We start from the raw sequence: 23,133 nt of genomic DNA, 5'->3' as shown, positions 1-23,133 counted from the left end.
GCAGCACCGGGAGGGAGGCCAACCTGTCAGAGTTATGAATCCACAGAAGCACAGCGTTGGGTGTTTGCGCAGTGCACAAGCAAGTTCGGTGAACTGGTTCCCTTTGGGGTTTCGGCTGGGATGGGAGAGGGAGATGGCGCTGGCCAGCGCCTTTGTTCCTGGTCAGCAGAGCTCTGTCTTCCAGGGCTCTACACCTCTCCCTCTTGTTGTCCTCTCACCCTCCCACTCTCTGAGCAGAGCTGTTGACTTATAACATTCCAGATGTTAAGTCCCGCTGGCCATCAGAACTCATGCAGTCCGGCCCCTCCACTTTTGCAAGCCAGACTCAGGCTCTGCCTTGCCAGGCGGGCTGCCCCTCCACCGCGCTGGCTCCCTCCCGCCAGTCCGTGTAGCGTGCACCGCCTCTCCGCCCTTCCTACCCTCTTCCGTGGGCCTCTTGTCTATGCTTGGCTCCAGAGAGTCCATTCTGCTAGTCTTCTGGTGGTTTTCTGGGTTATTTAGGCAGGTATGGATGGAATCTAAGTGATCAGCAGGACGAGGTGAGCCCAGCGTCCTCCTACGCCGCCATCTTCCTGAATCCTCTTCATTTTGTAGGGTCAGTAGTAATGTTTCCAGTTTCACTTCTGAATTTAATAATTTTAATATTTTTTTCTTGTTCAGTCTAGCTAAAAATTGTCAACTTTATTGATCTTTTCAAAGAAAAATCTTTGGTTCTGTTGATCATCTTTTTGAAATCTCTTTTTCATTCACTTCTGTTCTAATGTTTAGTACTTCCTTACTTCTATTTCCTTTAAGTTTAGTGTGTTTTCTTTACTCTAATTTCTTAAGGTGAAAAGTTAGGTTATTCATTTGAAATCATTCTTCTTTTATAATATAGATATTTATAGTTATAATATCCCCCTTTTAGCACTGCTTTAACTGTACCTCATGAGTTCTAGTATGTTGTCTTTTTGTTTTCATTTAACTCAAACTATGTTCTAATTTATCTTGTGAATTCTTCTTGGACTCTGGTTATTTAGGAATTTTCTATTTAATACCCACTTTTTATGAATTTCCCAAACATCTGTTATTGAGTTCTAATTTCATTCCATTGTGGTCCACTGTATTATTTCAATACTCTTGAATTACTAAGGTTTCTTTTATGGTCTAGCATATTGTCTGTCCTGGTGAATGTTCCATGTATACTTGAGAAGGATGTGTATTCTGTTTTGAGTGGACTGTCCCTTAGATGTCTTTTAGTTCTAGTTAGTTTATAGTTTTGTTCAAGTCTTCTGTTTCCTTGTTGATCTCCTTGGTTGTTCTACACATAATTGAAAGTGGGGTGTTGAAATCTCCAACTATTATTGTTGAATTGTCTGTTTCCCCCTTCAATTCTGCCAGGTTTGTTTCATGTATTTTAGGGCTCTGTTATTAGGTGTATATAAGTTTATAAATTGTTATGGATTGACTCTTTTAGTATTATAAAATATTATTCCTTGTCTCTATTAATTTTTGTTTTACAGTCTATTTTGTTTGATACTACCGCAGTCACTTCAACTTTCTTTTGGTTACTATTTGTATGGTATATTTTGTTTTCATCCTTTTATTGTCCATCTGTTTGTATCTTTAAATCTAACATATTTCATATAGATAGCATATAGTTGGATCAAGTTTTTTTTTCATTCTTTCTGCCTACCTCTGCCTTCTGATTAAAGTGCTTAATCTTTTATGTTTAATGATTTAATGGCTATGTTTAATAGCCATTTTGCTATTTTTTTCTATGTGTCTTATATCTTGTTAGTCCCTCTATTCTTCCATTACTGCCTTCTTATGTGTGAAATAGATCTAGTGTACCATTTTAATTCCCTTGATATTTCTTTTACTATATTTTTAAAGCTATTTTCTTGGTGGTTACCCTGAGGATTTGCAGTAGTCCCTCCCCCCTTATCTACAAGTTCAGTTTCCCCAGTTTTAGTTACCCAAAGTCAATCACAGGAAGTAGACCGTCCTCCTTCTGACATACCATCAGAATAAGTAGCACAACAATACATCACAATGCTATGTCATTCGCCTCACTTCATTTCATCATGCAGTCATTTGATAATCTCATATCATCAAGAAGAAAGATGAGTATAGCATAATAAGGTATTTTAAGAGAAAGAAAGATACCACATTCACATAACTTCTATTATAGTATATTGTTACAATTATTCTATGTAGCTATTTTTATTAATCTCTTACCATGCCTAATTTACAAATTAAATTTTATCATAGGTATACACATATAGGAAAAAACATAACATATATATTAGTTTCAGTACTGTCTGCAGTTTCAGGCATCCACTGTGGGTCTTGGACCATATCCCCTATAGATAAAGGGGAGACTACTATACAGTCAACATCTTAACATAACTATGGATTCTATTTTGCTTCGAGTTTCTTCTTGGAATTTCAATAGTCTAGTCAAAATTAACTCCAAAAACATAAAAAGGAACTTTCGACTCACAAACACTGTTGAGGTACACATTGGGATGTTGCCATTATAATAAGTACCTGCCTCTGGTATGAACACTTACCTTGTCTAATAGTACATTCTGCCACAACCTAAAGATACTGAGGTAACTTCTGTCTCTGGCACCAAAAGATGTAAAGAAAAACTGCAAAGAAAAACAGAACAATGATTTTAGTGTCATTAAAAAAAAGTGGGAAGGAGTGTCATGAGGATCTGTTGGCACTTGCTATGGTGAAAGCAAACTAATATGACACCATTACCTACTTTATATTTAAAAAAATTTTAATGATTATTTTTGAGAGAGAGAGAGAGAGAGAGTATGGGAGCAGGGAAGGGACAGAGAGAGGGGGAGACACAGAATTCAAAGCAGGCTCCAGGCTCTGAGCTGTCAGCACAGAGCCCAATGTAGGGCTTGAACGCATGATCCATGAGATAATGACCTGAGCCGAGTTGGATGCTTAATCGACTGAGCCACCCACGTGCCCCTATATATTACTTTTGTTTCACTCTTTGCTAAAACAGAAGAAAAACAGGTAACTGGTACATGAACGAGGTATCTTTAAAAATTGTATCTTACAGGAAGTACAATTTTATCAATATTTACTCAGGAAAGGAGCTTGAAATAGGTAGATATTGATGTACATGTAATTTAACTATTAAAATAATCTTCTTAAAATTTTTTTTTACATTTATTTATTTATTTTGAGAGAGACGACACATCGTGCAAGCAGGGGAGGGACGGGGCGGGGGGGGAGAGAGAGAGAAAGAGAGAGAGAGAGAGAGAGAGAGAGAGAGAGAGAATCCCAAGCAGGCTCCGCACCACCACCATGGAGGCTGATGTGCGGCTCAAACCCACAACCAGTGAGATCATGACCAGATCTGAGATCAAGAGGCAGATACCTAATCAACTGAGCCACCCAGGTGCCCTATTTTAAAGATCTTAATTTCAAATAATATCATCTTTCATAGTCTTCTGAAAAATCCAGAAATAGTTAACTTCTACTAATTATATATATATATAACACTCCCATGTTAAAACTTAACTTTGGTTTGAATGCTATAGAAAAAAATAGCATGTTTCAATCTTTAATTCTATGTTTGGTTTTAGCTCTATCTCTTCCTCTGCATTTAATTGATTTTGCAAAGTCACGTTTTGAAATAGGCTTTTATGAGAAAATCTGACAAGTGACAGCACTAACGACAGTCTCTCAGTGTATCATCTCTTCCGACCCCATAGTTAGTGACTTTTCATGACTGAGTGGTTATTTTTAGGGATGAGAAAGCTCAGTTGTTGTTTGATTTGTTAAATAACATGTCAAACAAATAATGTTTTGGGTGTTTATACTTTTCATAGAAAGATTTTAAAGTGCTATTTTCTAGTTAGTAAATTGAAATGTTGCTATATATATACTCCATAAAGGAAAATTTTTCATAACAAGCATATATCTAGATTTTCCAAATATGATTACATACATAATATGTAACTTAACGATGACTACTTACTATCCTCTATCTCATTTTCTTAGACCCAAATCATTTTTTTTTGTATTTTTTGTATTGTAATAATCTTGCAACCTTTTTGTTCAGGTATATAGATAAGAAAAACCTCCTCATCTCTCTTTCACCACTGTCTTATGCTTACTAATTCCCACGTCTTAAACTAAATAACTTATAATCTACTTTATCCACTCATGCATACAATCTACCACTTAGTTCTACAGGTCTTAGTTCCTTGGGTCACTTTTCTTTTCCTTAGTTTCCTCATCTGCAAAATGGGAATAACTATAGTAGCAAACTTTTGTAAAAATTAAATGAGAAAATATATGTAAAGAACTTAACACAGTGTCTTAGAACAAATATATTCAGCAAATGCCAGTTGCTATTAAAATTAAAATGCTTGACCCTGAAATTTCACCAAATATGTGAGGAAAAGTCATACATGAGCTCTAGAAGGCATGGTCAGGCTGTTCACTGCAGCACTGGTGGGTAATAACAAAATATTGGAAATGAACTAACATTAGAACAAGGAAACCATGGTAAATTCATTCTATGAAATACTACACAGCACATGTATAAACAGAAATAGCTCTATCTGTATGTGCTAACCTGTAACTCCAAAAACTGTTAAGCTCTTTTTAAGAAAGGAAAACTGAAAAACAACATGTATAAGATAGAATTTGCTTTTAAAAACAAAGCAGAGGAGGATCCAAGATGGCAGAACAGCATGGAAATTTTTTCTGCATCTCGCTTCCATGATATACAGCAAGATCAACATTAAACTATCCTGCAAACCTAGAAAACTGATATGAGGATTAACACAACAATCTGCACAACCTGAACCACAGAACTCAGCAGGTACACAGCATGGAGAGGTAAACTGGGGAAGAGAGAAGCTGCGGAGGGCAGGGATCTGTTTTTGCTTGCAGAGAGAGGACAGAGATGGGAGGAGAGTATGGGAAAAGCACCCCCCGCCAAAAGCAGCTGGAAAGAAAGTGGAAACGTGGAAACAGCCTCAGGGATTGAACTATAAAGGGCGAAAGAGGAGGGTTTAAATTGCATTAAGACTCTACAAACAGGGGGAGCACAGAGTCTGAAACTCCACAGCTCAATACCTGGTGGTGCTCTGGTGGGAAAGGCGAATCCCCAGGAGCAGAGTGGACTGCAGGAGATCCTCAGGTCACACAGGGAGAAGTGGTCCCACTACTCAAAGGACATTTGGTAGAGGCTGTGCGACCACCCAGTCCCAGCAGACCCCAGGGAACGACCACATTCACTGGTGCCAGAACAAGGTCGTTAAGGGTGAAGCCTGGTGCCAGACATGTGTTGTGATTTTCCACAATCCCTAGAATGCTGCTGCTACACGATTGCGTGAACTTTTTCTGGGGCGGATTGGCACCCAGCAGCAGTCGATGGGCATCAGCAGCAGCATAGACCTGCGAACATTTCTGGATGTGGATGACACCTGGCCATTGCTCGGTGAGACACTCTCCCAGAGGATCTGAGAGGGTTAAAGCTGCAGTCCCTCAGAAGTGAGGGGTCGGGGAACAGAGCCACATCTGAGATAAAACTCAGGAGGGAGGTGCCTCCTGGCAACCTGATGGCTTGGACACAGACAGTGTAAAAGCAGGAAGTGGACAGAAGCCGGGGACAAAAGACAGGTGCACAATTACTGGTCGGGGAGACCACATAGTTCCGATACTAGAGACTGGTAGCTGGGTGACACCATTTTCACCCCTCCTGCGCATGCGCATACACACCTACAAGCGCCACAACAATCCACCCCCAGCAAGCTAAGTGGTGCCATCTAGTGGAGAATGGAGCCATTACACTAAGCCCAGACCAACTGGGCCAACCTCGCTCTTTAGGATCACCACAAATCTCTCCGCCTGCGTAGTTTATGGACTATAAAGTACTTCATACTTTGACTTCTAGGAGAAAACACGTAATTTCAATTGTATTTCAGTCTGTTTGCTGCTCCATCTATTCAATTGTCTTTTTTTTCTTTCTTTTTCATTTCTTTTCTTTTTCTTGAATACAGAAAGAGAAAAAATTTTTATTTTCAATTTTTATTAAAATATTATTTTTTATACTATATTTTTTACTTTTTTGTAAATTTTTCAAATTCTATTTTACTTCCATCATTTCATTTTATTCTATTTCACTGTATTCATTTTCTCAAATTTTCAAAAGTTTTCCTTTTTTTTGTTTTTCTTTTTTTATTTTCTTTACTTTTTATCTTTTTTCCCCTTTTTCTCTAATCTATCAAGCTCCTTTCAATTACCAGACAAAACATACCAGTATCTAGCATCATTTATTTGATTTGTGTGTTTATGTTGCTTTTAATGTTTCCATTTTATTTTTTTCACCTTATTAATTCATTTTCTTCCTTCAAAATGACGAAACAAAGGCATTTGCCCCAAAAGAGCAGGAAGAAACAACAGCCAAGGACTTAATCAACAGAGATACAAGCAAGATGTCTGAAGCAGAATTCAGAATCACGATACTAAGAATACTAGCTGGGGTCGAAAATAGATTATAATCCCTTTCTGTGGAGATAAGAGAAGTAAAAGCTAGTCAGAATAAAATAAAAATGTTATAATTGAGCTGCAATCTCAAATGGATGCCATGGCAGCAATGATGGATGAGGCAGACCAGTGAATCAGCGATATAGAGGACAAATGTATGGAGAATAATGAAGCAGAAAAAAAGAGGGAGACTAAGGTAAAAGAGCACAATTTAAGAATTAGATAAATCAGTGACTCACTAAAAAGGAACAACATCAGAATCACAGGGGGTCCCAGAAGATGAAGAGAGAGAAAAAGGAGTAGAGGGTTAGGTGAGCAAATCATAGCAGAAAACTTTTCTAACCTGGGGAAAGACACAGACATCAAAATCCAGGAAGCACAGAGGACTCCCGTAAAATTCAACAAAACCAACCATCAACAAGGCATATCATAGTCAAATTCACAAAATACTCAGGCGAGGAAAGAATCATGAGAGCAGCAAGGGAAAAAAAGTCCTTAATCTACAAGGGAAGACAGATCATGTTTGCAGCAGACCTATCCACAGAAACTTGGCAGGCCAGAAAGGAGTGGCAGGATATCTTCAATGTGCTGAATTGGAAAAATATGCAGTCAAGAATTCTTTATCCAGCAAGGTTGTCATTCAAAATAGAAGGAGAGATTAAAAGTTTCCCAGACAAACAAAAATTAAAGGAGTTCATGACCACTAAACCAGCCCTGCAAGAAGTTTCAAGGGGGACTCTCTGAGGAGAGAAAAGACAGAAAAAAAAATACCAAAAGCAACGAAGACTAGAAAGGACCAGAGAACACCACCAGAAACTCCCAACTCTACAAGAAACATAATGGCAATAAATTCATATTTTTCAATACTCACTCTAAACATCAATGGACTAAATGCTCCAATCAAAAGACATAGGGTAATGGAATGGATAAGAAAACAAGATCTATCTATGTGCTGTTTACAAGAGACCCACTTTAGACCTAAAGACACCTTCAGATTGAAAGTAAGGAGATGGAGAACCATCTATCGTGCTAACGTCGCCAAAAGAAAGGCAGAGTAGCCATACTTATATCAGACAATCTACACTTTAAAATAAAGACTGTAACATGAGATGAAGAAGGGCATTATATCATAATTAAGGGGTCTATCCACCAAGAAGACTTAACAATTGTAAACATTTATGCTCCAAATGTTAAGCACCCAAATATATACGTCAATTAATCACAAACATAAAGAAACTCACTGATAATAATACCATAATAGTAGGGGACTTCAACACCCCACTTACAACAATGGACAGATCATCTAAACAGAAAATCAACAAGGAAACAATGGCTTTGAATGACACACTGGACCAGATGGACTTAACAGATATATTCAGAAAATTTCATCTAAAGCAGCAGAATACACATCCTTCTCCAGTCCACATGGAACATTCTCCAGAATAGATCACACACTGGGACACAAATCAGCCCTCAACAAATACAAAAAGATCGAGATCATACCATGCATATTTTCAGACCACAATGCTATGAAATTTGAAATAAACCACAAGAAAAAATGTGGAAAGATAAGAAATACTTGGAGACTACAGAACATCCTACTAAAGAATGAAAGGGCTAGCCAAGAAGTTAAAGACGAAATTAAAAAGTACATGGAAGCCGATGAAAATGATAACACCACGGCCCAAAACCAAAGGTGATCATAAGAGGGAAGTATACAGCAATTCAGGTCTTCCTAAAGAAGAAAGATAGGTCTCAGATACACAATCTAACCTTACACCTTAAAGAGCTAGAAAAAGAACAGCAAATAAAACCCAAAACCAGCAGAAGACAGAAAATAATAAAGATTAGAGCAGAAATCAATGCTATTAAAACCAAAAGAAGCAGACAAACGAAAAAACAAACAAAACAAAACAGTAGAACAGATCAATGAAACCAAAAGCTGGTTCTTTGAAAGAGTTAACAAACTTGATAAACCCCCAGCCAGTTTGATCAAACAGAAAACGGAAAGGACCCAAATAAATAAAATCAAGAATGAAAGAGTAGAGATCACAACCAACACAGCAGAAATAAAACAAGAGAATATTATGAGCAATTACATGCCAATAAAATGGGCAATCTGGAAGAAATGGACAAATTCCTAGAAACATATAAACTACCAAAACTGAAACAGGAAGAAATAGAAAATTTGAACAGACCCATAACCAGTAAAGAAATCAAATTAGTAATCAAACTCTGCCAAAAAACAAGAGTCCAGAGCCAGATGGCTTTCCAGGGGAATTCTACCAAACATTTAAGGAAGAGTTAATGCCTATTCTCTTGAAGCTGTTCAAAAAAATAGAAATGGAAGGAAAACCTCCAAACTCTTTCTATGAAGCCAGAATTACCTTGATTCCAAAACCAGACAGAGCCCCACTAAAAAGAACTACAGACCAATTTCCCTGATGAACAGATGCAAAAATCCTCAACAAAATATTAGCCAACTGGATCCAACAATACATTAAGAAAATTATTCACCATGACCAAGTGGGATTTACATCTGGGATGCAGGGCTGGTTCAATATCCACAAAACAAACAATGTGATTCATCATATCAATAAAAGGAAGGACAAGAACCATATAATCCTCTCAATAGATGCAGAGAAAGCATTTGACAAAATACAACATCCTTTCTAAAAAAAACCCTTATGAAAGTAGGGATAGAGGATCATACCTTGAGATCATAAATGCCATATATGTAAGACCCAACACTAATATCATCCTCAATGGGGAAAAACTGAGAGCTTTCCCCCTAAGATCAGGAATAAGATAGGGATGTCCACTCTCACCACTGTTATTCAACATAGTATTGTAAGTCTTAGCCTCAGCAATCAGACAACACAAAAAAATAAAAGGCATCCAAATCAGCCAAGAGGAGGTCAAACTTTCACTCTTCACAGATAACATGATACTCTATATGGAAAACCCTAAAGATTCCACCAAAAAACTGCTAGAACTGATCCATGAATTCAGCAAAGTTGCAGGATATAAAATCAATGCACAGAAAGTGGTTGCATTCTTATACACCAATAATGAGGCAACAGAAAGAGAAATCAAGGAATCAATCCCATTTATAATTGCACCAAAAAACATAAAATACCTGGGAGTAAATCAAACCAAAGAGGTGAAAAATCGATACACTGAAAACTATAGAAAGCTTATGAAAGAAATTGAAGAAGACACAAAAAAAATGGAAAAACATTCCATGCTCCTGGATAGAAAAAACATTTATTGTTAAAATGTCAATACTATCCAAAGCAATCTATATTATCCAATGCAATCCCTATCAAAATAACACCAGCATTCTTCACAGAGCTAGAACAAACGATCCTAAAATTTGTATGGAACCAGAAAAGACCCCGAATAGCCAAAGCAATCTTGAAAAAGAAAACCAAAGCAGGAAGCATCACAATCCCAAACTTCAAGCTGTATTACAAATTTGTAATCATCAAGACAGTATGATTCTGGCACAAAAACAGACACTCAGATCAATGGAACAGAATAGAGAGAACCCAGAAATGGACCCACAAACATATGGCCAACTAATTTTTGACAAAGCAGGAAAGAATATCCAATGGAATAAAGACAGTCTCTTCAGCAAGCGGTGCTGGGAAAACTGGACAGTGACAAGCAGAAAAATGAACCTGGACCACTTTCTTACACCATACACAAAAATAAACTCAAAATGGATGAAAGACCTAAATGTAAGACAGGAAGACTTCAAAACTCTCCAGAAGAAAGCAGGCAAAAACCTCTTTGACCTTGGCCACAGCAACTTCTTACTCAACACGTCTCCAGAGGCAAGGGAAACAAAAGCAAAAATGAACTACTGGGACCTCATCAAAATAAAAAGTTTCTGCACAGCAAAGGAAACAATCAGCAAAACTAAAAGGCAACTGATGGAAAGGGAGAAGATATTTGCAAATGACCTATCAGATAAAGGGTTAGTATCCAAAATCTATAAAGAACTTATCAAACCCAACACCCAAAAAACAAATAATCTAGTGAAGAAATGGGCAAAAGACATGAATACACACTTCTCCAAAGAAGACATCCAAATGGCCAACCGACACATGAAAAAATGCTTAACATCACTCATCATCAGGGAAATACAAATCAAAACCACAAGTAGATACCACCTGACACCTGTCAGAATGGCTAACATTAACAACTCAGGCAACAACAGATGCTGGCAAGCATGTGGAGAAAGAGGATCTCTTTTGCACTGCTGGTGGGAATGCAAACTGGTGCAGTCACTCTGGAAAACAGCATGGTGGTTCCTCAAAAAATTAAAAATAGAACTACCCTATGACCCAGCAATTGCACTACTAGGTATTTATCCAAGGGATACAGGTATGCTGTTTAGAAGGGGCACATGCACCCCAACGTTTATAGCAGCGCTATCGACAATAGCCAAAGTATGGAAAGAGCCCAAATATCCATTGATGGATGAATGGATAAAGAAGATGTGGTATGTATATATACATACACACACACACACACACACACACACACACACACACACACACACAATGGAGTATTATTCGGCAATCAAAAATAATGAAACCTTGCCATTCACAAGTACGTGGATGGAACTATTATGGGTATTATGCTAAGTGAATAAATATATAGGGTATTATGCTATGTGAAATTAATCAGTCAGAGAAAGACAAATATTATATGACTTCACTCATATGAGGACTTTAAGAACCAAAACAGATGAACATAAGGGAAGGGAAGCAAAAAAATATACAAACAGGGAAGGGGACAACAACGTAAGAGACTCTTAAATATGGAGAACAAACAGAGGGTTACTGGAGGGGTTGTGGGAAATCGTTGCACTATATACTAACTAACTTGGATGTAAATTTAAAAAATAAATTTAAAAAATTTAAAAAAAAGCAAAACTATATGTGTGTATGTATATACATACATACAACTATATGTTTATATATACATACACAAAGGAAGAAAGTCTAAAAGATACATACCAAACTGGTAACAGTGTCTGCCTCTAAAAAAACATAAATAAATGGAATTGGGGGTTATGGCATGGACCAAGATGCTAGTTTAAAAACTGTTTGATGATGATTTTGTTAGGGAATGCAATGTATTCATGTATTAATTATAAAATTAAGACTATGCTTATTTTAGCTCTTCTTCTCTTCCTCAACAGCTCAGTCCTAAAGCTATTGGTGGAACAGAGAAAAGGAGGCATCCACACTGGAGGGGAGCGGAGGGAGAAAAGAGCTGCGGTAGCCCAAAACAATGTCAAAACCCGAAAAGAATGAGGAAGTTGTCCACATAGAAGGGTTGCCTTACATGGAGTATCAGAGACCAAGCAGGTAAGAAGGGCCTCCATATATGAGGGTGATCTGGAGCATGGTTTCAGAACAAGAACACGGTGAGGGGCCCAAGTCAGAGCCCATCAAGGGTGACCATGTAAAGAGGTAGACTGGTGTGGGTGGCAGAGCCCAAGCATGGCAAAGAGTGTGACCATGAACAGGAGCAGCCTACAAAAGCATGTCAGAGCTGAGCAGGTGAGGGTGACACAGCGTGATAGAGTCCATGAGGGTGGTTTTGTGCTGGGGAGTCAGAGCCTGAAGAGGTGAGGGTGGCAACCACACACAGTGACAGACTGGCACAGAATATCAGAGCACAAGCAGGGAATGGAGGGCATCCCTTTAGAGGGTTGACCTGGCACAGGGTAAAGTGAGTGCAGGGAAGGTGCTTGGCATAGGATGTCAGACCAAGCAGAGTGAGGAGTGCTTTCACATGGTGAGAGCACCTGTGTCGTGATGGGATGGGCAGCAACTGGACTGGAAAGTGTCAGAAACCAAGTCAGGTAAAAGGGCATCCATGTGGGGAAGGAGCGGCAAAGAAATGAAGTTTGATTACATAGAGGCCAACTGATCAAGTAAGTAAATATACTGAGGATAATGGGAGCCTGGCTTCTCACAGTCAGTGAAGAGAGTTACAAATATCAAAGGGAGGAAACAAAACTGGACTGTGTAGTGTTGGACAGGAATTAGAGATTTCAGAGTGAATTCTTGGTTTATGACAGATAAGTAGAAAGACACTTATGTACAAATGGCTATATATGTGTGTATATTATGTGTATGGGTATGTAATTATATATACATTACATATACCCTTATTCTTACTATTTAAAGGGCTCAGGAATATGACACCCCAATAGCAATGAATACACTGGCTTCTAAATATCAGTCTTCCCTTAGAAGAAATCACAACTGGGGCCTGGGGGGCTCAGTCAGGTAAGTGTCCTACTCTTGATTTCAGCTTGAGTCATGATCTCGTGGTTTGTGGGTTTGGGCCCCACACTGGGCTCTGAACTGACAGCATGGAGCCTGCTTGGGATTCTCTCTCTCTCTCTCTCTCTCTCTCTCTCTCTCTCTCTCTCTCTGTCCCTCCCCCACTCATGTGCATGTGCACACTCTCACTCTCTCTCTCTCTCTCTCCCAAAAATAAATAAACATTAAAAAAAAATAAGAATGAGAACTTTTTGGAGAAGTGACTGATTCCAGGGCTGAGGCAGAGAAAGCCTGGAACACCTTATGTCAAAAAGCAAGGAAATGCTCAAACAATACTAAGAATAGTCAGAAGGTCACCACAGCCACCTTAAGGGCCTGCAACTGTCCAAATCTGGGACAATTTGAGCATCAAAATAAATAATGCTAGTAATGGATTAGAACTCACTGAATAAAACAAGAAACTATGAGGACAGGCTGATATAAGTAAATGAATGAATAAATTTAAAGTTTGATGAAGAATTGTATATTTATATAGTTTCAGAGTAGCTTGCTACAAAATATTATTACAAAGGAAAACAGACTACAGTAAAGTCTGGCAGATTAACCATCTTAATCAAGTGATCCAAGTGAATATCACCAATAATGGTAGAAGCTGAAGTCATGGGCCATCTGATAGGATGCAGTGTAAAGAACAGAGTATCACTTTCATGTCATGTCTGTCAACATTGCATAACCTACATTTAGTTACAAGGAAATATTAAACAAACACAATTGAGGGATAACTTAAAAAATAACACCTGTAATCTTTAAAAGTATCAAGGGCACAAAAGTCAAAAAAGACTAAGGGACTATTTCAGAATAAGGAAATTAAAGAGCATGACAACTAAAAGTAATTATGTATTTCTAAACTGCATCTAATTGCTATAAAGGATGTTATTAGAATATCTGGGGGAACTGAAGAAGGTCTGAGGATTGAACAATGGTAATGATCAATGGTAATTTCTTGATTTTGATGGTCAGCTTGCGCTTATGCAGGAGAATCTCTTTGTTGGAAATACATGCTAGGATATTTGGTTTGCTGTCTGGAGTAATGAGGTTTCAGAGTAACAACTTACTCTCAAATAGTTCCAAGGGGATAAGTTCTTTGTACTGTACTGGGGAGTATTCTGGAAGGATAAGATTATTTAAAAATAGGGGCACCTGGGTGGCTCAGTCAGTTAAGCATCTGGCTCTTGATTTTGGCTCAGGTCCATGATCTCATTCATGAGTTCAAGACTCAATTTGGGCTCTGCACTGATGCCAAGGAGCCTACTTGGTATTCTCACTCTCTCCAACTCTCTCCGCCCCTCCCTTGCTCACACTCTCTCTCTTTCAAAATAAATAAATAAACTTTAAAAAATAAGTAAATAAAAATAAAATTTAAAGTGCATTTGAAAGAAACTGTAAGATTTAAAAGTATCATTACAATGATTCAATGTCATGATAGTGTTTCTCTCCCCTGCTTCTCTTTCCTTTCTTTTTCCTTTCATTGCCTCCCTTCGTTCCTTCTGTGGTTCCTTCCTTCTCCTTCCCTTTCATTCCCTTCTTTTCCCTTTTTCCTACTTTCCTTCTTTTCCTTCCTTATCTCTTTTGCTTTCTCAGCATTATGCTTTTTTTTTAAATATATGAAATTTATTGTCAAATTGGTTTCCATACAACATCCAGTGTTCATCCCAAAAGGTGCCCTCCTCAATACCCATCACCCACCTTCCCCTCCCTCCCACCCCCCATCAGCCCTCAGTTTGTTCTCGGTTTTTAAGAGTCTCTTATGCTTTGGCTCTCTCCCACTCTAACCTCTTTTTTTTTTCTTCCCCTCCCCCATGGGTTCCTGTTAAGTTTCTCAGGATCCACATAAGAGTGAACACATATGTTATCTGTCTTTCTCTGTATGGCTTATTTCACTTAGCATAACACTCTCCAGTTCCATCCACGTTGCTACAAAGGGCCATATTTCATTCCTTCTCATTGCCACGTAGTACTCCATTGTGTATATAAACCACAATTTCTTTATCCATTTATCAGTTGATGGACATTTAGGCTCTTTCCATAATTTCGCTATTGTTGAGAGTAGCATTATGTTTCTAATGTCACACACAGAGCCCTGATCAATTTTCCAGGTGGGTACAGAAAGATTCTTCATATATCCCCACTACAAAATGGCAGATATTGTAGGCAGGATCATAAAAACAATGGCAGTTAAAGATAACTGCTACCCTGACTGCCATCCTAAAAAAAATAGTATAATGATTACGTGTTTACTTGTATGCTACCCAAATCTCTCTGTTCACCAGAACCATTTGTTTTTATTAGTTGCTACTGTGCAGGTATTATTGACTACACAATATCATGGAATTACTAGGGCATTTAGAAATACTGATGTTTTGGTAATGTTTACCCTACCTACCTCTTATAAAGAAGAAATGAAAAATATGAGAGAAAGTTCTCTGTGAACTATAAAGCACAAAAATTGTTAGCAGTCATTTAATTATCAGTGAGTACTTAACCACACAGAAATTTAGTATTAAATACAATATATCTCTATTACAAATTCCTAACTCCAAGAAGAATTGCCTACATCACCAACACTGATGAATCAGTATGATGCAGATTTTCTCCATGTTACATAATAAGGCAAAGGTAGAAAAGTTTTTCACCTTTTCACTTTCTGTAACAATCTGGATAGCATTTGGGATGAGTCGAGCAGTTTTCTCCTTGGTCATGAAGGTTATGTTCTTTAATGCAATACAAATCTAAACACGTGAAAGAATGAAAAATTATTAAATGAATTTTTCTGAAACATATGCAGCACAAAATACGAAGTATGGCATCAATCTAATCCAGAATATTCTGTTGAAAAACCTGAAGGAGTTAATAACCACACGCTTGCATTCTCTGAGAAAAATAGGGTAAGCAGTCAGACGTTCTCCCCCAGCAGTAATTTCCTCCTCAGCTCTTATCTCTAACTTTAGGACAGAGTGTGAAAAGACATGTGGGTGTTCATGTTCCACATTAACACATACACACACAAACAAAATTCAGACAGTCTGTCACATCAGACATGATTTTGGCAGTCAAATGGATGTATGTTCAAGCTTTTTTCAACCTGAAATCTCTTTCTCCAACTGTATTAAATATGTACAAATGGAGCTTGATGTATTAAGAAAATAGATTACACACTTCTACGATACATAAATATATCACGCGCATATACAAGTACAGATATACAAATATATATAAATTTACTTCGGAATCTAAAGTACATTGTTTTTAGGAGGACTATATATATATTTCTATCTATGCAATTATTTGTATCAACAAGTCAAATCAAAATACATCTTACTGTAGTTTCCCATCTGAAGATGTTGCTATAGAAACACAGCCAGTTTTCTGAAAGATAGAGACGTCCCTGAAGCAAAATGTCCCTCTGAAGAGCACAAGCATAATCTAGATACACAAGGATAAGGAACAGCTTATTCACAAAAATCTGGCAACTTTATAACTTTATATTACTTTAACACATGAAAAGTCATCACTCTTTGTTCAATTGTTTGTTCGTTTATTCACTCACTCATTCAGATACTTTGGCCATCATACACCAGCTATTTTGCTGGAAACCAGGATTACCAAAAACGTACCCTGCCCGCATGGAACACAGTCTATAAGGGAAGGTATACAATGAAAGAATTACCAAAGGAAGTATAATGATCAAAGTGTAGAGAAAGCTATGAGAGAATATAACAAGGAGTACACAGGTATGGGGGGATTGGGCAGGGAGAGAGTACATCAGGAAAGTTCTCCAGAAAAAAAGTAGTCTTTAAACTGAGATCTAAAGATCAATAAATGGTCAGCTGGACCATAAGGAAACAGCATGTGTGAAGACCCCGTGGCAGAAAGAAACACAGCACATTTCAGTAACTATATAAAGATGTCTGAGCTAGAGAAGCTGGAAAAGCTAGATCATATAAGGTTCACAGACAACAGTAGACTGTGGACTTTACGAGAAGCCATTGATGAGTTTTAAGTAGAAGGGGCATGATCAGATGTACATTATTAAAGACTACTTTTTTCACACTGTGAATATGGATTCAGATAAATGAGTTGGAAGTCCAGGGGAAAACTGATGGTGGCTCAGACCAAGAAATGACAGTAGTAAGAGAAAGAAGTGGTTAGATTCAGAGATATTTAGGAGGTACTACCGATGGAAAATTGGTGATTAATTAGACGTTGGAAAAGGGTGAGGGAGGGGACAAGGGCTACTACAAAAATTATATACATTTTAAGTTAGTTTCAAAGTTGATCCTCACTGCCTCAGCGCTAAAATCCAGCAAAATCAAGAGTGTTCTGGTAAATGCTGCTATTTACCAGTAAGTTAATATCATAATTTAGATTTGGCTCTTTGGCTAATGTAAACAGTATTGCTAAATTATCAATAATTCAAGATATAAAGATCTGCTATGATATTTGGTTTACCTGATAAATTTTAAAACTATATGAAGTGATTAGCAATTTTAGGAAAAAGCTGTTAAGGTTATGAATCTCAAAATATTTAAATTTCATCATATTAAATTTCTAATTTAACTAAAATACTAAAAATTGAGCCAAGTAATTCAGTCTTTCAAAATGTTTCCTTCAGCAAAAGAAAACTGAGATGCCCCCAAAATCTTAGTAAATAATTAAGTAGATTAAGTTACTCATTACTAGTACACATCTCTAAAACAGGAATTGGGCTAAAGGTCACCATGAGGTGTCCTGAAATTTTTATATAAGCCACTGAAACATTTTATTAATTTAATGCTTCTCACATTTCAGATCAGAAATGCCTGGCAGACTTATTAAAACAGATTGGTAGGCCCCTCCCCAGAGTTTCTGATTAAATATGTTTGGAGTAGGGTGAAGAGTTTCATGTCTAACATGAGCCCAAGTAACACTAACATTACTAGTCTGTGCATCACGCTATGAGAACCAATGCACTATTTTACATTAACTATGTTCAAAGCCCTAGCAACCAACTGGATTATTTTAACCAAAGACTATTTGACACAGATTGACAGACTTTTTTCAGTGGTTTAAAAAAGGGTTTCCCTCGAGGCACCTGGGTGGCTCAGTCGGTTAAGCATCCAACTCTTGATTTTGGCTCAGGTCATCACGGTTCATGGGATCGAGCCCTGTGTCAGGCTCTGCACTGACAGCACTGGGCCTGCTTGGGCTTCTCTCTCCCTCTCTCTCTGCCCCTCCCCCACTCACATACACACACTCTCTCTCTCTCTCAAAATAAATAAATTTTAAAAAACTTTAAAAAAGGGGGGGCTTCCCTAAAACAGATGTATTTTATTGTAATAAACTTATACCTCAATAAAATTTATTTTTTGTAAAATGGCTTCTTAGCAATATGGCCTATGCAGGAAATGAAAAAAAAATTTAAGGCAGGAAATTTTACTTTTTTCTACTCCCAATTTCCCTACTGATAAACATGTAATTGTCATTTCAGAAGGCAATATTCTACCTGATTTGAGTCAAATGACAATCTGATTCATCTAGAATGGGATAAGAAAATGTTTATCAAAAATTGTTTTATGGATTTATAACTTTATAATTTGTGACTAGAAAGTTAGAATAAAATTAAGTAAATTAACCAAGCAACATAGGTCACTTTGATGTGTGTGTTAACATCAACTTACTAGCTATTACATAATCAATTTCAGAAAAATTAAATGGCTCCTATTCTTAAAGATTTATTTTAATAACTATAGTATAATGAAGGATACAGTGGAAATATGTACCAAGTGTTATGGAAATACAGATAGAGTGAATCAGCACCATATACTTCTACAGTAAGGTTGTACAATAAATAAACAAGATGTCCTATTATAGTTTTATCAAAGAATTTAGGCATATCTATCCATAAGGGAGGTGAATTAAAAGAATGTGTTTTTAAACAATCATGTCAGGAAACACACATCCCAAAGTATTCTTTGGGAGCCCCATAATGGGAACACTGCTTTTAAAAAGACTTTTTGGAGGCATCTAGAAGCTCAGCAGGTTAAGCGTCTGACTCTTGGTTTCGGCTCAGGTCAAGATGTCACGGCTCATAGAGCCCTGCATCGGGCTCTGTGCTGACAGCACTGAGCCTGCTTGGGATTCTCTCCCTCTCCATCTCTCTCTCTCTCTTTCTCTACCTCTCCATTACTTATGTGCACAAACACATGAGCACACTCTCGCTCTCTCTCTCAAAATAAATAACTTTAAATAAATAAATAATAAAAAAGAGTCTTTGGAATATTTTTAGGATTGCTTTCAGATTTAATACTTAAATTATAAAAGATAAGCATTCTCCTTTTTCACACTTAACATTTTTTATGTTGTTCTGTTTGCTTTTTACCTGAGACAACTGTAAAGGTAAATACAAATAGAAAAAAAATTAATTTTCCCTAATGCAAAAAGGGAAAAAGACTCCCTCCTCACTTCTCTTTGAGCATTTTCTTCAGAAAATTTGTAAATTCTTTATTGCTTCTTTGAGGTACATGTGAATCTTTTTAAAAACAAAATAAGCCCCTTGCCAGGTTTACAATCCAGGAATGTTTTCTCAAGGACTTAGGAGCCATCTCTTGGAAATGTAAACATCAAGAGAGATAGCCCCCTATCTCCCAGTTTCTGTAATAGGGTAGGAGCTTAACTTCGGTGGGCAACTTGCTCCAAGCTGCAAAATAAACTTTTGTCATAAAGATACGAGTTTATTTTTCCTTTGCATAAAGCCAGTTAACTAACACAGATAGTAGCCCCAATTATCAGGTGAATTTATGATGAAATTGTGTGTGACAAACAGTACTATCATGTCCTCTTACTTGAGGACTAGTTATCACTTATCTTTAGAACATGTGTAAAGGGTTGTATCTGCTTGGCTATATAAAAGGGTGAGATTTTCTTTCTGTCTCTCTTCACAATCTCTTTTACAGATTACCTGTGAGCATATCTCATTCCAGTTGAATGCTTATTCAATAATAAAACTGTTTTCTTTCTTTTCTACTTTTGTGAGAGGTTTTCTGGATTGGTAGGGTATTTTGTTTTTAATTGTATTTCTCCAACATAACATTTTCTTTGGCCAGGAATAAGAAGAGTAAGAATAAAGAAGGCACAAATGAATATTAGGAGTGAAAATGTGGACTCCAGCTAAAGTAGATGTTTAGAAATATTCTAGGGATAGTTAGTTGTTTAATCAGGGATTCATACTTGGGATAAGTCACCTAACAATTTAATTAGGACTACACTCCTTCAGGAGCTACTAGAAGCCCTTAGGCTACCTTTATTACTGTTTAACAACAAATGTTTGGCTAACTAGCAGAGACACAGAAAAGGGTTTTCATTAGCAAAATTAGTGGTTTATCAGCATACAGGATGTTAGACATGGGATCACACTGGTGAAATCAGTTGTATAACTATACATGGATTGGTTATCTTTTAAAGACCCTCTTCATCATCAGTATTTTATGTACAGAGAAAAAGAACCTAGTAAGCTCTTACCCTTAGGTATGGCACTTGTGTTACCTTGATCAGTGCTTCTCAAACTTTAATGTGCATATAAATTACCTGGAGATACCACTGAAGGGAGATTTGTGTCTTCTTCCCCATACGCTTAATTATTCAAGCATTTATTTTTATCAATATATACTCATGGATATTTTATTCTTCAGGTTATAATCCAATATTATCATTATTTATTTTATTGCTCAAATTATTCTCTCTTTGACCACTGGGAGTTCTTTCGAATTGGCTTTTTTTTTTTTTTTTAGCACTTCCTTACTTTCTGGCACTACAAGCTACTCCATAGCCACTCATATTCTTTTTTCACTGCCCCAGCCCCAGAATGGACCATTTCTTCAAGGAGCTCTCATTCCTTTTATTGGGGATGGTATTTAGAGACCAATATCTGGGTAGTGGACATGCTGACTGCTTACTAAGGTATCACTGTTTCTAGGCTTGAGCAACAGACAGAGCTAGGGAATAGATGTATATATGCTAACCCATCCTTGAGTGCAATATGTCACTTGTATGTAATACAGTTAGATTCTTTTCTTATTGATGGAATTTCAACCTGGGATCTCCTGATATTCTGGTTGACTTTTTCAACTTTTATACAATAAAGTTACCTCTGTAAAGGCTTCACAAATGCAATTATGTTACCACCACCCCAGTACCATATAGAACCATTCCATCACTGTAAAAATTCCCTTGTGAAACCACTCTCCTTTCCCAGTGTCCACAAATCTGCTTTCCATCCCTATATATTTGCATTTTTCATAATGTCAAATAAATGGAATCATAAAACATGTAACCTTTTAAGTTTTGTTTTTCTCACTTAGAAAATGTATTGAAGATTCATCCATGTTGCAATGCATATTAATAGCTTGTTCCTTTTTATTGCTGAATAGTATTCCATTATATGGATGTGCCACAGTTTGTTTATTCATTCACCAGTTGAATGACATCTTGGTTATTACCCATTGTTAACAAAGATGCTATAAACATTCACGTACAGGACTTTTGTGAACATCAGCTTACAGTTCACTTGAGAAAATAACTAGGATTGCCAGGTCATACGGTTAAGTGCATGTTTAACTTTACAAGAAACTGCCAACTTGCCTTTAAAAGCAGCTGCGCCAGCCTGCATTCCCACCACCAGGAGATGAGAGCCTTGCAGCCTCATCTTCATTTGCTGCTGTCCATTGTTTTGTTGTTGCTGTGAATTTTAGCAATTCTCACTGCCAGGTAGTTTACTTGTGCTTTTAATGTGCGTTCCCCTATAATTGATGTGGAGGATTTTTTTACATGCTTATCTGTCCTCCATATATATCTTGGGTAAAGTGTATTTACCCATTTTTTTAATTGGGTTGTTTGTGTTCTTATTGTTGACTTTTATTTCCATTCTAAATACAAGGATTTTTTTTTAATCAGATATGTGATTATCAACTATTTTCTCTCAGTCTGTGGCTTGGTACAATTAAACCTGGTTTTAGTTTTCTACTTTGTAAAAGTCTGTATTTTGCAAGTTTTATACAATAAACAGGTTCATTGTATCAGTGAGAGAAAACAAAAAAGTGTAAATTTTTTAAAACAAATTCACATACTGAAAAATACCTAGAAAGCTATACAAACAATATGAACTAAATTTATATGTAGGTGTTATGGTTACCAATACTTTTCAATTTTTTTCCTTATATTTTTCTGCAGAGCTTTAATGTTTTATAATGAATATGTATCATTACATTATCAGATTAAATTCTTTCAAGAAGGCAGTGATAAGTATGATAAATTTTACACAGGTTTCCTTGAAAAGTCACTTGATTTCAAGTGACAAACTGGAAAGAAACACTTGCAACACACATGAAAAAGATCTAATTTTTTAAACATCTAACAAGCTACTACAAATTAAGAAAAAGACAAAAAAAAAACAGAAAAATGGGCAGAGTTTACAAAATGTTCACAGAAAAAGAAATACAAATGGTTTATACATATATAAATAGATGTTCAACCTCCTTTATAATTAAAGACATGGCATATTTCAACAATGATTAAGTACCATTTCTAACTACCAAATTTTACTAAAGCAAACTTCCTGAGATGGGGCAAAACAGGTACTCACATACACTTCTGATGAAAATGCAAATTGGTACAGACTTTTTGGAGGGTAACTTGGCAACAGGAAACTTATTAAATACTTATTACCTTTTTACCACAATTCCACTTCATAGAATTTATCTTACAATGTATGTGCACATATGTGCTAAAACAAATGTAAAAGTTTCAATGCAACATTAGTGGAAATAGTAACAGACAGGAAGTGATCAAAATGTCCATCAATAAAGGATTTGTTAAATAAATTACAGTACAGAGTTCATTTAGTTGAATATGGGCAGGCATTAAAAGAATGAAGTAATTACTTAAGTAAGGCTACTAAAAAGAGCTCTAAACAAGGTTCAAAGAGTAAACACAGTATGTTCCCAATGAAATTCTCTTAGGCGGGGGATGCCTGGGTGGCTCAGCTGGTTAAGCTTCTGACTCTTGATTTCGGCTCAGGTCATGATCTCATGATTCCTGAGATCGAGCCCTGCATCGGGCTCCATGATGACAGCATAGAGCCTGCTTGGGATTCTCTCTCTCTCTCTCTCTCTCTCTCTCTCTCTCTCTCTCTCTCTCTCTCTGTCCCTACCCCACTTGCATGTGCGCTTTCCCTCTCTTTCTCAAAATAAATAAATAAACTTTAAAAATAAAA

The 23,133-nt window shown here is 36.9% G+C and overlaps 1 protein-coding gene across 3 annotated transcripts in view; it reads right to left on the bottom strand.

Annotated features, from left to right (window-relative positions):
* The window catches only part of GRAMD1C (GRAM domain containing 1C), a 102,180-nt gene that overhangs the window by 57,724 nt on the left and 21,323 nt on the right, over positions 1-23,133 (bottom strand). For 2 of the 3 annotated variants that reach the window (XM_019448418.2, XM_053903359.1), the window contains exons 4-6: positions 16,207-16,310; positions 15,521-15,616; positions 2,556-2,636 (exon numbers count right to left, since the gene is read on the bottom strand). In XM_019448418.2, coding sequence (XP_019303963.2) covers positions 2,556-2,636; positions 15,521-15,616; positions 16,207-16,310 — 281 coding nt within the window. The remainder of the gene's footprint in view (positions 1-2,555; positions 2,637-15,520; positions 15,617-16,206; positions 16,311-23,133) is intronic. The other variant, XM_053903361.1, reaches the window with a different exon arrangement.

The sequence above is a fragment of the Panthera pardus genome, unplaced genomic scaffold (genome assembly GCF_024362965.1).
Source record: "Panthera pardus isolate Hobbes unplaced genomic scaffold, ASM2436296v1 HiC_scaffold_16, whole genome shotgun sequence".
Lineage (NCBI taxonomy): Eukaryota > Metazoa > Chordata > Mammalia > Carnivora > Felidae > Panthera > Panthera pardus.
This window is presented reverse-complemented; position numbering and strand designations above follow the sequence as displayed.